The sequence below is a fragment of the Lathyrus oleraceus genome, chromosome 5, assembly GCF_024323335.1.
Source record: "Lathyrus oleraceus cultivar Zhongwan6 chromosome 5, CAAS_Psat_ZW6_1.0, whole genome shotgun sequence".
NCBI classification, from domain to species: Eukaryota; Viridiplantae; Streptophyta; class Magnoliopsida; order Fabales; family Fabaceae; genus Lathyrus; species Lathyrus oleraceus.
This window is the reverse complement of record NC_066583.1, coordinates 378,139,602-378,157,956: the sequence shown is the minus strand read 5'-3', so window position 1 is coordinate 378,157,956 and position 18,355 is coordinate 378,139,602. Positions and strand designations below refer to the sequence as shown.

Sequence of the window (18,355 nt, the reverse complement as noted above, 5' to 3'; positions counted from 1 at the left end):
GGGTGATATTTGTGTATATATGTATGTTTCGTTGTTGTAATGATTTGAAATTTGTGTAATAAGATAATTTTAGATTGTTACTTTTTGAAATTGCAAATGTTTGATTTATACATGGAAAATATAATAAAGACAAAATTTTGGTGTTTTTAGTGTATATGATTCTTAATTTAAAATAAATTTCTTGTAATTATAAAACAGTTAGTACGAGAGCTTATCTAAACCAGTCATTTCAAAATCAATCTTCATTTTTTTTTCTTTAAATTCTCAATTTCAGATGAACGGCTTCCTATGATGAGAAAGTCTCCCACATATAAATATATCATCATGATATTTCAGTTGCTAGAACTTTGCACGTCGACACCATACTCCATACTCAGCATTACATTCTGTGAATTCAAGTTGGATTTAAAATTGGTCAATTAGTTTGTTCTAAACTCTAGGAACTTGCTTTAATCCATGCAAAACTTTGTGAAACTTGTACACCATTTCTCTTTGTCTTTCACTTTAAATCGTGGTGGTTGGGTGACATAAACATTTTCTTCTAATAGACCATTTAAAAAGGAAGGTTTGACATCTAACTCTCACGGGGAACACTAAGAAAATCACTCTGTTGTCAAAGGTTTACGCTATGAAAAAACCCCTTGCATAGAAAAGTAAATTTTTTAGGGGTAAAACCAATCACAATCTCAAATTCCAAAAAATAAAAAGGAAACACAAATATACAAAGGGGTTACCCCTCGAAAGTTTTAAGGAGGAAATTTTAAATTTTCAAAACGGTCACTTGTGAGGGGTAAACTCTTGGACAAATGAACTTCAAAATTGAAAGATGCAATATGTGAGAGGTTGTCCCTCGCATCATTTAATGGCGCAAAAAAGCTAAAGCGTTGGGAAATCAAGTATTCTTGTTGTCAGAGGTTCGAGGGATTGGCCCTCCCAACATATGAGTTTTGTGATTTTCGAAGTGTTGTCATCCCCACATGTTTTACCAATTTTGACAAGTTTGACCAAAGACATTACTTATGCCTAGCATTTAGTACATATTGAAGTCGTTGCATTGCGAGTTAAACCCCTCATACCTCATTTTGTCTATAAATCTGGTTTTCATTCCAAGTTACGAATGTGCAAAATAAATTTTGTTTTCTCTCTTTTCCTCTTCGTTTCATCTTTCTTGTTCCTTCCATTCCAAAGTAGTCATCCATTAAAATGCATTCAATCAAAGTCAAACTATTATTTAATTATCAAAACTACTTCCAGTGATTTTACTTGCATTTTGACAAAGTTTATTTCAAAACTATCATTGCTCTCTCTCGCGGTGAGAATCGGAGACCAAGATATCAATTAAGTTGACTCGCAAAAAAAAATTCACCATCGAACTTTAATTTATTCAAGGGAAGGGGAAAAGATCAAAACAACCCATAAATATGCAATGTAAACAATGCAATAATAGATCTAAGGTTCGGGGGTTGGTTATACTAAGGGAAGGTACTAGTACCCTAAGTATCTGTAGTGTTATATAGGAGCCTCTTGTTCATATTAAATGTTTTTACTGTTTGCTATTGATCGGGAAAGGATAATTGGGTAATGATTAGAATGAGAAAGTTTTTGTTTAGTTTTGTAGTGTGAAAAAAAGGGGTAATAAAAGGTGAAAAAAGAAAAGGTAGCTCGCCAAGACTTCGCAATCTTTTGCCTATGTATCCTATATAGGAAGTCAGAGCAATCGTAGTTCGGGGAACTACGGGTGAATGCAAATTTGAGGGTTGGGTTTAGGAGAAGAGACAAGTTGTCATCTTAAGAGGGAAATGCTCAACTATACCACCACAAACATTAAGAAAAGTAGATTTGAATCATAATAAGAGAAGGACTTCAACTTGGATGTAGAATCAACAAGTATGCCACTTACATCACTTAAATGAAAAAACGTTTTAGGTCATAATAAGAGAGGGACCTCTACTTGGATATAGAATCAACAAGTATGCCACTTACATCACTTAAATGGAAGAAAGTTTCAAAAGTTTGATTTATATTGTGGGGATAGAAGAGACATCTCTTCTATAGAGATGACTCATGTCTAATCTCTTGGGAAAAGTTTGAGTTTTGAAGCCAAATGTTGGTTAAGGTTTGACTGAAGTTAAAACTTCAAAGGGGAGATCCTAAAGTTTTTGGGTCTAATTAAAGGTGGTTGAAAGGACTAGATATATGTATGCAAATGACATGGAGTCAACAAAATTCCTTTCCCTTGGATTCGAATAACAATGAACATATAAACATGCATAAATTGATAAACAACAAGAATAAGATATTTACATGGTTTTAGACTTTAGAAACATGATGAACATAAACAAGATATGACAAAGGTTTACATAACATCACAAGAGACAATACATGAATAAACATGAGGTAATAGACATGCTTAACATTGTGGAAGCTAATGAAGGAAGTACTTAAGAACATGTCAATAACTTTCACATATTAACAAAGTAAACATATGACCAAGACATTAAGACATGGATTGGATCAAAGGTTAAAGAAACCAAACTCAAGTGGAAGCCCTAATCATGCATCAAGATATTTCATAAGACTAAGCAATACTAAACCCTAAAGTTCATTTAATCAAGCATATAATCAAAGTGTTTTCAAGGAAAGACAACTTAATCATGGTATAAGTCTTTAATACAAGATCACATTCAAGCAAACAAGTCAAGTTATCATGGCATGAAGTCAAGCAATTAAGGATTTAAACATGGGAAATCAATGGAAAGAAACAAGGAAAAATGATTTAAACAAACGTGTATTTTTGAATTTTTAATTAATATGATGAAAATAAATCAAGACTTTGATTAAAAATATTTTTGGTATTTTTCATGGATTCATAAAATAGACAAGATAAATGACAAGTGTGCAAAAAATCAACCAAAAATAATTAAATTTACATCTTGAAATTATTGAAGGAAAATGGAAAAGAAGTAAAATGAATTAGTGGAAAAATAATGGAAATGTTGCCAAAGGGCCTTGAACCCACATACCCTTGCTTGCAGCTTAAAACCTTAGCCATTAGGCCAAGCACCACATGGTGTCTATATTATGCGCGTAATTAATGATAAGTGAAGTTTCAAGTGAAAAATATGCAAAAATAAAATAGCAAAAGGTTTGGGCAAGGGGTATTCGAACCCCAGACCCTTCGCTCGCTAACACACACAAACCAAACCCTTAACCATCATGGCGCAATGCTTATTCAAGAATTAATTTCCAAGGAAATTATAATATATGAATTTCAAACAATTAATTTGAAAATGGCGTCATTTTCACCATCTTCTTCCTCGTGTTTCAACATCATCATCATCATTTAAACTCAACATTCTATCTCTCTCATTTCTCAATGAAATTCAAAGATGTGAACATCAAAGTTGCTTGAAATTTAACAAGGAATTTAATGGTATAATTTATTTAAACTGAAACTCAAAGAATAAGAAACACGGTCCTAAAAACCAGATACTAAACCTAGATGTTCAGTCATGCCAAACTTCACATACACACCTGATAAATTGAAATTGACCTAAGGTCCACAATCAGCACGCCAAATGTTACATTTTTGCTTCAGAAACCAAACATTAATGATGCGTGTATGACCGACTTCCAAAACAATAAAAGCTTACCTATTAGAGCAAGGTACAATGCCTCTTTCACTAATTCCATAAGCAAACAAATGATCCCTTTAGCACCTTTGATCCTTCCTGAAGCTGTAGGTGCCCTTGATTTATTCTGAAATGGCTTGAATTGTTCTATCCAAATCAAAATCCAAGTGACTGACCTTTGAAATAGATGTGGTGTTTGGGGTGTTACAGTTGTGTTTTAATGGTTTGAAAAACTTATATTTGATGTTTATAAGGTGTTTGGATGGTTGGTTTGAAGAATTTTCAACATAAATGGAATTTGGAAGTTTGAGGTTTGAAAGTTGCAACAATGGAGTTTTGGATGCAATTCTTGGTGTCTTGAGTTCTGAGGCTTGGCCCTTTATTTATAGAGGATCTAAAGGGCTCAAGTAACTTGCATAAATTGATCTTATTTAAATTTGAATGCTGGTTTGGATGTTTGGTTTCATTTTGCACAAAAATGCATGTTGGTTTCATGATGAAAAGGTGGAGTGAATCAAGGATCTTGGCCGTGCTTTTCTGAAGTCTAAGAGGTTGTTTCTGGATTTATAGGTTAAGTGATAATGATTGATAATTTAAAGGCTCAATTAAAGAGTTGTTGGCAAAAGTGATCCTTTATGCAAATAGATATCAAGCTTTATGCAAAATGTTCCAAAACTGGCAAGGTGAAATGGATAAAGGCTCAATTCTTTGTGTAATGCACCAAAGACTTGTGCAAATTTCTGATTATGGTGATATTTAGAAGTTAAATGGCCTAAAAAGAGAGATTATGTAGCTTAGGCTTGGGTTTTGGCTATGAAGCTTAACATGTAATGACCTATAATTCAGTTTTGGGAGGCCAACTTCATCTCTTTGAAATTCATAGCTCAAGCATGATAATTTTATGCTCTTGGGGAAGATGAGAGGATGTACTACAAATTTCATGTTCAAATTTTGGTTTGAAACAATTTGGATCATGGAGAAAAATGTCCTTCAAAATTGAACCTTCCAACTGAAAAAACACTTAGAAAAATTCTAAGTCTTAGGCAATTTTGATCATTAAGAATTTCCAACTTTAACAATCCATAACTCTCAATCCTTAAGAGATATTGGGTCAATTCCTTCTAAAAAAATGAAGTGTATCATGCCATCTTTAAGATGAGCCCTTGGTAAAAATGAATGGATGCTTGAATCACAAGTTATGGTTTGAGAAAGTAGTGCACTTGAACATGAAATTTGTGGACTTCGAAAAATTTCAATTTCTTCATCTTTGCCCCTTTTGTAAGTTATCTTGATTTCTTGATTCAAACTTGATCATATGAAATTATTGATCACATTTCCTTAATATAATGACTCATGAGACTTAAAGTTGACTAAAAGTCAAACTTTGACTTTGGGTATCAGTTGACTTTTCATCAGATGACTTCAAATTTCCAATCTTTAAAGAATCAATCTTCTTGGACTATTTAGATCATACGAGTGGACTTCAAAGATGCATTAGAGGTCCTTGAATCATATCTTTAATTATAGGATCATGTTCAGGTGAAAAAGTCAACCATAGGCCCCTTCTTGGCCAAAAACCCTAATTTGGTGATCAGATGACTTTGAGGCTTGATGAACTTATAATGATACCATTTTGCACTTGACTATTAATAAAGGTAGATTCTTGATAACCATGAATGAGTGAGATACTTTGATATGTTGAGGATCATACCAATTCTTGGTCAGTCAATCCCTTAAGCTTCTTGATGCAAAACCCTAATTTGTGAACCAAGCAAAACAAACACATTCTTGATATCCACATGGTTAGTGAGGCATAAAACACACACACACACACACACACACACACACACACATACACACACACACACACACACACACACACACACACACACACACACACACACACACACACACACACACGTGATGCTACATGTTATGCAAATGATGCAAATGAGGTGAAATCTTAGGGGTGCAAAATTAGGATACACTACAAAAAAATAGACCAATAACGGGGGGTTATTTTTTTAATTTGTGGAGGTTTTTAACCCCCACAAAATAATTTGTGGCAGTTTTCAAAAACTCTCCAAATACTGGTGCCGCAATATATTTGTGGGGGTTTTTAAGGAACGCCGGTATTTTATGAGGGGGTTCTTTTGCGGCCGTTTTTAACCTACCTTGTTAGAATATTATTCTGCATGGGTTTATAACCCCTTTAAATATTGCGTAACTATTGTGATTATTATTTTTTTAATGGGGTTTAAAACCTCCTCTAATTTTTTATAATTATTATAAAAAAAAATTGATTATTTATATTTATTGATGTAATAATAATATCATTTTGTATTTTTCTATTTTAAAACAATGATAAAATATTTATTGTTACTCAAAAAATCATACTAACATGATGGACTTTAAATTCACAATAAAATTCAACTCATCGTAGTAACGTAGTAACATATTGTATGTTATAGTAAAATACAACTCATAATATGTTGCTAGCACTATATGGTTGCAAAACTAAATCTAATACTAAAAGAAACATAAAAATCATCAGATGTTGCTAGCACCAGACGTTTCTCTTGCATCTATTGGTAAATCAGACTCACTTGCATCCATTGGTGAATTAGGTTCCGTTACATTCTTTGATAAATCTGACTCACCTGCGACATTGGCTGGCTGAAAAAAATTTGGTTAAAATATTTTAAATTGCAACTAATTTTCTTTGCAAATGCATAATAGAAATATAAATATACTCCCAAATTACAACTACTTCAATGTAATAAGATACAAAATCTAAAATTATTATTTAGAAAAATTAGTTATTTCAACAAAACATAATAGTTTAGTATTCAACGTAAAGTTTCTATAAAATACTCACATTTGATGGACCAAAGACACCAACTAATTCATTAGGGATCCTTCCTTCTTTCATTATTATATAAGCTTTAAATGCTCCTGTGATATTCTTAAGACAAGATTCCAAGTGTGTGTACTTCTCTTGCCAAAATTTAGATGGTGATGTAGAAATACCATATGAAGTACCTGAGTCTGAAAGTCGAAATCTGGTATTTCTAAATGTATAACTAGGTGTTGCTCCCATACCTAAACATCGTACTCTTCCAGGATGCTCAGGCCCCAAAATTTTACCAATAACATCATTAGGAGAAACTATAGATTCATCATTAGTGCTTTGAGTCAAACCCACTTCAATTTGTTCCTACAGACGTACAAAACTATCAACCCAACAATAATAACACAATAAGTAATATACTATTCAAATATGTTAGTGATTTGATATTTAACAAAACAAACTCATAAGAGTAAATGGAAATCTTGAAAAAATAATTATAAAATTAAACTTACCACTAAAGTTTTTGCTGCAAGATTTACAACTGACCCATCCTTTTTCTTATGGGTTTCAATATATAATTGTCCACGACTGGGTTGTATTCCAACTTGTAAAAACTACACCATAAAAATATTATGATTAATAAGATGTATATCTTTATAGTAAAATCTGAGGTTAATTAATATAATTACCATTTCATGTCTTTTTCGTGAGAGTGGTTTAGAACCACCGGTATGAGGAACCACTTGCTTACTACGTATTTCCTTATTTCTGTGACAAGTCTCCTATATGAACAAACATACATGAGTTTACGAATTAATCAAATAACTTTATACAAAAACACCACATGCAAGACCAAATAGAGAATTACTAAAGATAAGAATGGATCAACTAAAATTGAGTCAAATTGATATATTCTTTCAAAATAAGCAATAAACAAGAGCATTTAAATAAAGCATAAATATGGTCTTTCAAAAAAGGTTAACAACATCATAGTGATTAGAAGTAGAAAATTAAAAAGTTAAAATAGTGAGTGAGTATTTCGATCCAATCGCTTCGATATCGCCAAAAATTAGTAATCACTCAATATATATATACATATATATATATATATACATATATATATATATATATATATATATATATATATATATATATATATATATATATATATATATATATATATATATACAAAAAAAAAATTGACTTCAGTTTCTTATACAAATAACTAGCATGTCCTATAAGACCAAGACCTTCAAGATCAAATTAAAGGTTGGTTGCTTCAATAATAAGCAAAAACAAAAGCTATGTATAATATTTTTCTAGCCATTACAAACAATTTGTAATCATAGTTCAAGTTACAAAGTAACACAAATACTACATGGCAAGTTCTATTGACTTGATCTACTAGAAACTATCAACCATTTCTCTCTCTGAGCACATAATTGTAACAATGTCATATATACTAAACTATGCATTAATATGCATAAATTAGCACATCGTTCCCTTTAAACAAAAATGTTATTTGGCTTGTAAATTTAGCCACGAATCAAATACATTTATTGTTTCAAAAATTGAATTTCAATTTTGTATAAACCATTCACGTTTGAGTTTATACATATTTGGTTCTTACTATATGCAATGTGATCTAGTTTGACTGCATATGCTATATACTATTGCATATCATTTTCTTCCAATTTATGCTAATGCAAAACAAATTTGTATTCTCTTATATTCATAGGTTCGACAATTTACCTTCGTAGATGGTTTTAGACGATAGTTGACAAATAAAGCCCATTGAGATTTATCTACACTGAGTGGTACATTAGATACAATTTCATCTCTTGTTAAGGCTGGATTATAGAATTCATCCCATAATCTTTGCCTATGGGAAGCCCACTTTTTCCCAATGCTGAGCCGACAATATCGCTCTGCAAGAGCTTCAGTAGTCCTAAAATAAAATCGAGGCTTTAAAAAAAGACAAAGTTAGATTTTATGCATTAAAATGAACAAACTAAATATAAATGTAAAGTTATATATACATAACTTTTATACCTTTATGTCTGTTTTAAAGCAATCTTCAAAATAACATTTTGGCATGCCTGATGGTGGTGGTCCAGACCATCTATCAAAACTTATTGGAAACAAGTTACCATCAATTGCTAATATTCCACAATATCCAACAAGCAAGCCTTGTGCTTCGCCATATGCAGCACCTTGGTCATCAAAGTGCACAATTACACGTTCTCCAGTAGATAAGTTATTTACTTGATCTTTTGTGGTTTTAATCTTCTTAATAACTCCTCCTAAATCTTTAATAATAAAATAATTCATTTAACCAAAAATATATTTAAAAAGGGTTATGTAAAATGCAAGAAAATGTGATGCATACCTAATGATTCAACACTCCAATATTGTGTGGACTCCCGTCCAACACATTGCCTTGATTCTTGAGATTGTTGTAGAACTTCAAGAGTTGGCGATAAAACGGTCGGTGTAGTATATGTTGGATTATGTGTTGGAGCTTGAGTTTGAGTTGGATCTTGAATATGATGTGAAGAATGAGCTGGAACTTGAGTTTGAAGTCTAGAATGAAGTTGGGTTTGAGATGGAGGATGACATGGGATATGTGTTGGACATTGGGCCGGAGGTGAAGGCCGTAAAGAAAGAGCTTGATATTGAGTTTGAAGTATGGCATGAGGTTGAGCTTGAGGTGGAGGATGAGTTGTACCTACTACTTGAGGTGGTGACTTGAGTGGATTTGAAAACCGCTTAACCTTTACCATGGCTGCATGTTTATAATAAATAAAGTTTGTTAAATATAATTAAGTTAATTGAAACTCAAATCAAATAAAGATAAATCTATGATTGTATACTACACTTCTAAGTATAAAAAGGTGAAATATAAGAAAGTAAATATTCAACAAAATGACTAAAACTTCAACAAATTTAAAGTATTACCTTTACTTAAATAGAGTAATAATAATATTTTTATATTCAAACATTGTATCTGTTTCCAAGTCAACAACCATATTTCATTCAACTGAATCATTACTTAAATGGTTTGTTGCCAATTGATCATACTCATCATGAATGTTACCAAGCTGGTCAAGGTGTTGCTCTTCGTATGGCTCATTTTCATAAACTTCCTCTTCTATTTTGTCTCCCATTTCATACAAATCTCTTGCCTTTAAATGCACGGCAACACTCCATCCTATATTAACCAAATCTTCTACATAATATGTCATTTGTGCTTGAGATGCCTCAATGTACGGATCATGTTTTTCCCGATCACCATTATGAATCAATCTCTCAAAGTTTACACAATTAAAATTCCATCTATCCTTTTTGTACCCTCTATCACGTGTAGTGTCAGCCCATTTGCATTTAAAAAGAATAACTTTGAATCGACCATAGTAGTTAATCTCAATGATATCTTCCAACTTCCCATAATAAGGTAAGTCTGCTTGTCTCATGTTTCCGTCAACACTGCTCGAAACACAAGAAGTTTTGTATGTTAAGAAAACCCCACTGTTTTGTGTTTTCAATCCCGCTTCTCGAGCCAAGGTTCGAAATTTGAAACCATTGATGTTATAAGCACTAAATCTTCTTGCACTGTCTAAAGGGCCACGAGCTAGAATTTTAAGGTCGGTAGACATTGTACTTAATGTTTTTGGATTCAAAATCTATATAAAACAATTATTGTATTAGACAAAATTAAATATGTGAACATGAAAATAGGAATAACTATTTACTTTCCATTTACCCATTTTTTAAACCAATCAGCAAACTCTTTAACTAATCTCTTTTCAATCTTTGTAGATGAAAGTCTTCTTGACCTTGAACTTCTTTTTATGAATTGTCTAAATTCCCTACAAGAATTATATATAAATAAAATTATGTAACTAATATGTCTTAAGTAGGCTAATAACAAAGGAGATGATGTTTTTTTCAATTACTCACTCAATAAATGGCGCTACTACTTCACAATTTAGAAGGAGATATCGATGAGCTTGTAACTTTTGCATTGGGGTTAAAGTGAATGTTGATGAAGCTCCTACTGGTTTACCAAGTTGAGGAAAGATAAATGATGTAGAGGAAGACTTGTCCTCATTTGGGTCATCACAAACACGACCAGGTCTATTAAATCTTGTCTCTATATTATCAAGGTATCGAGAACAAAAAGTAAGAGACTCTTCGGCTAAGTAACCTTCAGCTATAGAACCTTCTGGTTGAGCCTTGTTACGCACAAAAGACTTTAAATGACCCAATTCCCTACCAAAATCATGGATAATGCGTAAATGCAAGTGGACTAGAGACAGAGAGATGATTTAATTTAAAAATATGAATATGTTACCTCTCTATGGGATACATGTATCTATAATGCACCGGACCTCCAAGTTTAGCTTCCTCTATAAGATGAACAGTTAAATGAACCATAAATGTAAAGAATGATGGAGGGAATAACATTTCCATGTGACAAAGTGTAATAACTATGCGATCTTGGAGAATTTGAAGTTCTGACAAGTTCAAACATTTCCCAGAAAGAACTCTAAAAAATGAACATAACTCCACCAAGACTGTTGTAACATTGTGTGGCAATAAATTGCGTATGGAAAATGGTAAAAGTTGTTCCATTATAATATGGCAATCATGACTTTTCAGTCCGAATATCTTTTGTTGTTCCTCATTAATGCATCTTGAAATGTTGCTTGAATAACCATCTGGTAGTTTGACATTCTTCAAAGTTTTAAGAAATAACTTTTTGGTATCACGTGTCAGTGAATACAACGCAAGATGATATGTCCCTTTTTCATCAGGCCAAAGATCAGGCCTTATACCCATTTGTTTCAAATCTTTCCAAGCATTGAGATTGTCTTTTGATTTATTCTTATCATTGAGCATAGTATATAATACATTGTCACACACATTTTTTTCAATATGCATAAAATCAAGATTATGTCGCAACAAATTATACTCCCAATAAGGAAGTTCAAAGAATATACTTTTTTCCTGCATTGCTTTGGTCCTGGTCTTGACCTTTTTTTGCAACCATCCAACATTGCTCCTCCATTACGATTATTTATTTGCCTCAAAATGTCGGATCCAGATTTTTTTGATGGTGGATTTCGTTCCTCCCTACTTCTACCAAAGCGAACACGATTAAATCTAAATTGATGATTTTTTTCTCAAAAAATGACGATGACCCATAAAACACCATTTACTACCATGATTAAGACGACAAGGCTCAGTGTCAAAATTACAAGTTGGGCAAGCCAAACCAGTATAGGTGTTCCAACCAGATAGACTCCCTAGGCCGGGAAAGTCACTAATTTTCCATATAAGAGCTGCCCGCATTCTAAAAATTTCATTCATTGAGGCGTCAAATGTGTCTACACCATCATTCCATAGCTCACTTAACTCTTTTACAAGGGGCTGCAAGTAAACATCTATCTTATTTCCAGGAATCTCCTTTCCTGGAATGATCATCGATAAAATGAAAGTGGTGTGCTTCATACACATTCAAGGAGGAAAATTATACGGAGTTAAGAACACTGGCCAAATACTATAGGAAAGACCCATCGCACCAAAAGGATTAAAACCATCAGTCGCAAGTCCCAATCGAACGTTTCTAGGATCTGAAGCAAATCCAAGATGCCTCAAATCAAATGCCTTCCATGACTCACCATCCCTTGGATGCCTCATTAACCCATCCTTATTAATCTCTGAGGCATGCCATCTCATATGATTTGCAGTCTTACGACTCATGAACAATCTTTGCAATCTTGGTTTTAACGGAAAGTAGCGTAAAACCTTTAAAGGTTGTTTTTTCTTCTTCTCGAGGTTCCATCGAGATGTTCCATAATGCTTGCATGCATTCAACTCTTTTTCATCATCTCCCAAATATAACATACAATCATTTGGACATGCATCTATTTTGGTATATTTAAGACCGAATTTATTGATGATTTTCTTTGCCTCATAAAAAGAAGGAGGCAACTTTGCTTGTTGAAATGCCTCTCTCAATAAATCTAGTATCATCGTCAACGCCTTGTCACTTAATCCATACAAAATCTTTATATGATATAGTTTGAGTAAAAATTCTAATTTTGTGTACTTGCTTCCTTCATGTAATGTCTGATTTCCATCGTTAATAAACTCATGAAAATCACTAGAATCCTCGTTGGGCCCTTCATTTTCCTCTGGTAGGTGTGATTCGTCTATATTAGTCTCCTGCTCTTTATAATGCCCAAATGCATCTTTGACCATTGTTTCTATCGAATTTTCAAAGAAATGTATCTTTTGCGCAATATTTTCATTTCGAAAAGATGTTGGTACTTCTCTCTCCCCATGAAGGTTCCACGTGACATAGTTTTTGGGGAATTGTTGAAACTTCAAATGATCCTCAACTATGTCTCTAGTACGGTATTTCCAGCCACATTTCGGACAAGGACATCGTATCGTATTATCAATAGCTCCATTCTCAAAAGAAAAATCTAAGAATTGACTTAATCCAATTAAGTATTCATCTGTATGTCGTTGCTTAGAAATCCAAGATTTATCCATAATAAACTCAGGATTAAAATCAATATTTACTTTTGTATTCACTACAAATTAAAAAAGAAGTCAAAAAACATAGTAAAATAATAGCAAGATCAATAAAGTTTCACCCACATATTTTCAAAGAAGCGTGAGCAAGAAAGTAAGAATACCTATTTTAACAATTCCATTTATTAGCATTAGTAAAGATGCATTTCTTAATTTATCATATTAGTACAGATGTCATGTTTGGTTTTGATGTCACATTTTTATTTAGGCTAATTATCAAACATCTCTTTATGTTTTAGTCATAAAAGATACACAAGTTAAACCCTGTTAAGAGAAATGTTTTGTTTGATATCTTAAAAGTTTTTAATTTACACGTTTTTCATACTCGTGCAAGATAAATTAATAATATAGATTATTTGACCAACACAAAATGTTATATAAAGATATTTTGTGAACTTTTCTTAACTAAAGGATTTCTTGTATGTCTCAGCAAACTACACTTCTATTAACAAATTTTATTTTTTTAATAATGAAAAAATATTATAAATAGCCAAAATATGTTATTATAAATATACAAAATACTCACTTCCTAATAACCTTTAATAACCTATATATATTGGATAAAGTTAAATTTGTTTCAACTTTACATAAGTTTGTCATTCTTACCTGATCAAGACAAAACACAACGCAAAAGCCCTGCAGCTCCAATGCACATTGATGGGGAAAAAGAACTACATGTAGCAATAAACTTTGTTAGAACTAAAAAAAAGGTGGAGAAGAAAATCAAACTTCATTAGAATTGCATCGTCAAAGGTTGGTCTAAATTGCATAGTGTTCAAGTCATTAACTGATCGAGGAGGAACTCTCCATCCATAACAGTGAACGGCATTCAGACAGAGAAGACATATCTTGGTTATGATATGTAGGACCTCCTAATAACTTTTTTTTATGTAAATAAACATATACATATCAACTAGTGTAGTCCTAAAGTTATAAATAAATTTTAGATGGTTCTACAAGATATTCACAAACTAGTTTTAATTTCAACTCACATTTCTATATATTTAGATACATGGATAAAATTCTATAGTGATATACTAGATAATATATGTAATTATGGAATGATATGCAACAACAAGGTGAGCCACCACATTAGAAATGTCTACAAAGTACAAACAAATGAAACTTGTAGGTTACTCCTATTAAAAGTTTCCTGCTGTAACACAATCAAAAGTTGTATATACAGAACACCAACAACACAAGTAACTTTGTTGAGGTAATTTTGAAATGGCATGCTATGAATTGCAGAAAGTTACATGAGCTTTTAGTATTAACTTATCAAAGTTATTTTCGATAATCCCTACTATAAGGTATTATTTGGATGAGTGGATAATCTATTGCTAATTACGCACCATTTCCAGTTTTCTGATCATCACTTGTAATATAATACAATTGCAAAATTTAAAAAGAACATAATGTTGGTGGTTTAATAAAAAAAATTCAAATAATTAAATTATATTCAAAGGAAACTTTATTATAACACAATATTTTATTCTAACACAAGATGTGTAGGCTTCTCAAGAAATTCATGAAGCATTCAATGAAGAACAAGATAAAATAGGTATCATGTTCATCTAAATGTTGAATGATAATAGAGGTATCATATGTTAATACAGATCAATAAAAGAAATCAAACAAGATCAAAGACATCGTTAGACTTCAATTCTAATCTTAAACCCTAAAAATAATTAACCATTATAATTAACGTAAATTAAGAATATAAAGTGATTTAACCATTATTCAATTAAATAAAACAATACAATATAAGATTTGAACCCTATTGATTGAACAAATAAGGGAGATGAGAGATGGGGACATGTTGGGGGTTACCGGAAAATAGATGCGAGTTCAACTGATGAAAGAAGCGAAGCGACCAAGGAGAGAGACACGATTGAGAGAGACGGACTTGAGAGATCACCGAGCAAGATCGAAAACAGAGAGACCACCATCAAGATCGACAATAGCGATAGCCAGAGAAGACTTCGCGAGTATCGCTCTCTTCTCAGTTGCGTTTTACTTTTCTTTTACCTTTTATTCTTCTTGTTTTCTTTCTGCTTTATAACTCTTTTTTATAGAATTATTAGATATTGCAAAAATACTATATTAATCTTTATTAATAGATATTTGTCAAATTGAAAAATATATATAATCATTGTTATATATATATATATATATATATATATATATATATATATATATATATATATATATATATATATATATATATATATATATATATATATATATATATATATATATATATATATATATCATTGTTATATATATATATATATATATATATATATATATATATATAACAATGATATATATATATATATATATATATATTTAAAAGAAAAAGGAAAATTAATTTTAAACTATTATAAAATTAAATTTTGGCTATTTTGTCAAATTAATTTGTAGGATTTTTTAGAAACTCCTACAAATAGAGTAAGAGTGTTTTTACTTGGTTAATTTGTAGGAGTTTTTAAAACCACCCGCTAATAAATCTCTTCTATTTACTAATTTTTTAGTAGTGATATAACACTCTCACTCTCTCATTTTCTCTTTCAATCCAAAATAGTCTTTCGATATAGGTACACACTTGATTTATTTTATTTATTTATATAATTTGGGATGACTTTGTTGTATTAGATTTTATATTAAATTGATGATTAAAATATTTATGAATGGATATATGCTCATTAGTCAATTTATACAGTTAAATTATATGCATGTTAGTGTAATTTCTATGTTGTTATTTAGGTCTCAAATACAGTTATATAAAAAGTTAAAATTAATTTATATGCTAGTTAAATAATATTAGTTAATATTAGTTAATTGGATAATTAGTTTTAATATTGTTAATTAGTTAGGTTAGTTAATATAATGTTAGTTCTAATAATGTTAATTTTAATATTATTAACAGTATTAGTTTTAATAACATTAATATAATGTAATTTTAATAATATAATGTTTGTTAACTTAATTAATTTGTATACTTATTTATGACCTTTTGAAATTAATTTTAATAAGTTAATTTATATGATTAGTAAATATAATATTAGTTAACAAATAAGTAAATTTTGAAATAAATTTTCCAATCAGTTTATTAAATATATATATATATATATATATATATATATATATATATATATATATATATATAATATATATATATATATATATATATATATATATATATATATATATATATATATATATATATATATATATATATATATATATATATATATATATATTCAGAAAGAGGTTGGCTTAAACCATATTTTAAGGAAGAAGTTAAAGAGTTTATTACATTTGTCTTTGCTCAAGAATGTTGAAATGAAGGAAGAGTAAGATGTTCATGTTATAATTATGGTTGTAGACATACAATTAGTGATCCATGTAAAGTTAAACAACACTTGGAGAGAGTATATTTTGTTGAGAATGTATCAAGTGTGAGTAGTGTGGGTAATAGTCTCACATTGGTTCGAAATATGGAGACTTGAGCATTTATAAGTGAGAGAACTCATCCACTTATCATCTTAAGGTTTTGGATGAATATGTGGTGTGTCTCTCACAAAGGTGTTGCTCTAATAAAAGAAGTCTCACAATGCTCAATGCTCCCTAGTGAAAAGCTCCCTCAATAAGTGGTATCAGAGTCTGGTTCGAGAAACATACCAACTTACTTGTATCAAAAGTCAACGGCGCCACAAGGGCGGTGAGTAAGAAATGTTCCTTTGAAGAGTGTCAACGGTGCCATCGTGGTGAATAAGAAACGTTTAGTGTGGTACAATAGTTTGTGGAAGTAAGAAGAGTTTCCACTTGAGGGGGAGCATTGTGGACTCACACTTGAGGGAGAATGTTGAGAATGTATCAAGTGTGAGTAGTGTGGGTAATAGTCCCATATTGGTTGGAAATATGGAGAGTTAAGCATTTATAAGTGAGAGAACTCACGCACCTATCACCTTAAGATTTTTGGTGAATATGTGGTATGTCTCTCATGAAGATGTTGCTCTAAAAAAAGAAGTCACACAATGTTCAATTGTCCCTAATGAAAAAATCCCCCACATGTTTTAAGGAGAATTATTAGGTTTGGAAACTGTCGAATATTGGATCAGAGATTAATACACATAATTCATACAGTCAATAATATATGGAATATGAGGAGCAATTTAAGCTAATATAATAATATGGTTGCTGATACATTTTGGGTGAATATGGTTTGTAATGAAAATTCAAGATTTTGATTGGGAGTATATCCTAAAAGAGAAAGTGCAAAATATTTATTAGTCATTGAAAGAAATAAATACATAATTGTTTAAGGGGTCTTCCGATTCTAGATTATCAATGTGTACGGGACTCTTCGCTTACAAGTTAAATTGGAATGTTCATGATCGTTGTTTGGGATTCTATGCGGAAATGGGTGTGGTTCCTATGAAAGAGAACACGCCTGCAAGTTATTATAATGCAAATAGGCTATTGTCAAGTTATGACTAACCCGTAAAAAAGATTGATTGTTGCATTGTAGGTTGTATGTTGTTTTATGATAATGTATTTGATACAAATGATGGAGCGTTGGAGGAATGTAAGTTTTGCGAGAAGCCAATGTACTGTGGGAAATTGCAACTAGTATCATATTTATTTTGATGTTTTTATAAATTTGAATTGTCTCTAATTTGATTTACTTTTATTGTAATTTTGTATTATTCATTTATTTGATTATAATTGTACATTAGGTTACTCTCACATTTAATAAATTAATTTTGAACCCATGACAATATTTTTTTTAGCTTGAGCAAGTTGCTAAAAGTCAATATGTTGAGTGTGTCTTGAATCACAAGTTAGAAAGCTTAGAACAAAATTTTTTGAAGCTTGATTAGAATCAAGTATACAGTTGATTCAAATAAAGCATCAACTTGAAATCTAAATTTTGCGCCTGTCAAGTTGATTCGTATCAAGGATATATGTAATTCGAATCATGACACCCATTGAGTCGAATCAAACAGATTTTTTACTCAAATCATGACAATAAAATATTTTTCAAAAACAACCATGATTCGATTCATGCTTTTAGTTGACTCGATAGTGAAGTTGATGAAGTATCACCGAGACAACAATGGTATATACTACTATAAGGATGGTTTTTGTAGGATTATGAAAAAAAGTTTATGACTTGTGAAGGCCACTTCTACATTTGCATCTTCATTTGTTCCTCCTACTCCTCCTTTCGACACCACCTCAAAGAGTTTACCTCCGACTA

General features: G+C 31.2%; 2 protein-coding genes across 2 annotated transcripts; both read right to left on the bottom strand.

Annotated features, from left to right (window-relative positions):
- Positions 1-6,075: 6,075 nt before the first annotated feature.
- On the bottom strand, positions 6,076-15,109 carry LOC127079693 (uncharacterized). The gene is made up of 9 exons (XM_051020074.1): positions 14,920-15,109; positions 13,696-13,760; positions 8,873-9,268; positions 8,536-8,792; positions 8,236-8,448; positions 7,173-7,265; positions 6,996-7,097; positions 6,511-6,849; positions 6,076-6,308 (listed from the first exon to the last, which is right to left on the bottom strand). The coding sequence occupies exons 3-9, from the start codon at positions 9,264-9,266 to the stop codon at positions 6,183-6,185; spliced, it is 1,524 nt and encodes a 507-aa protein (XP_050876031.1). The 5' UTR covers positions 9,267-9,268; positions 13,696-13,760; positions 14,920-15,109; the 3' UTR covers positions 6,076-6,182.
- LOC127079692 (uncharacterized) lies at positions 9,448-11,500 on the bottom strand. The gene is made up of 4 exons (XM_051020073.1): positions 10,838-11,500; positions 10,444-10,755; positions 10,247-10,352; positions 9,448-10,166 (listed from the first exon to the last, which is right to left on the bottom strand). Exons 1-4 carry the CDS (start codon positions 11,497-11,499, stop codon positions 9,516-9,518), a joined length of 1,731 nt encoding a protein of 576 aa, XP_050876030.1. The 5' UTR covers position 11,500; the 3' UTR covers positions 9,448-9,515.
- Positions 15,110-18,355: the final 3,246 nt, after the last annotated feature.

What these genes read in the sequence shown, in the direction of transcription:
- LOC127079692 (XM_051020073.1), bottom strand. Translation starts at nt 11,499, where the DNA reads ATGCAGGAAAAAAGTATATTCTTTGAACTTCCTTATTGGGAGTATAAT. An exon ending in GTAGTAGCGCCATTTATTGA is followed by an intron (nt 10,353 to 10,443) that starts GTGAGTAATTGA and finishes TAATTCTTGTAG; the next exon opens with GGAATTTAGACAATTCATAA. An exon ending in CTGATTGGTTTAAAAAATGG is followed by an intron (nt 10,167 to 10,246) that starts GTAAATGGAAAG and finishes TGTTTTATATAG; the next exon opens with ATTTTGAATCCAAAAACATT.
- LOC127079693 (XM_051020074.1), bottom strand. Translation starts at nt 9,266, where the DNA reads ATGGTAAAGGTTAAGCGGTTTTCAAATCCACTCAAGTCACCACCTCAA. An exon ending in TTGGAGTGTTGAATCATTAG is followed by an intron (nt 8,793 to 8,872) that starts GTATGCATCACA and finishes TTATTATTAAAG; the next exon opens with ATTTAGGAGGAGTTATTAAG. An exon ending in TTGCAGCAAAAACTTTAGTG is followed by an intron (nt 6,850 to 6,995) that starts GTAAGTTTAATT and finishes GTACGTCTGTAG; the next exon opens with GAACAAATTGAAGTGGGTTT.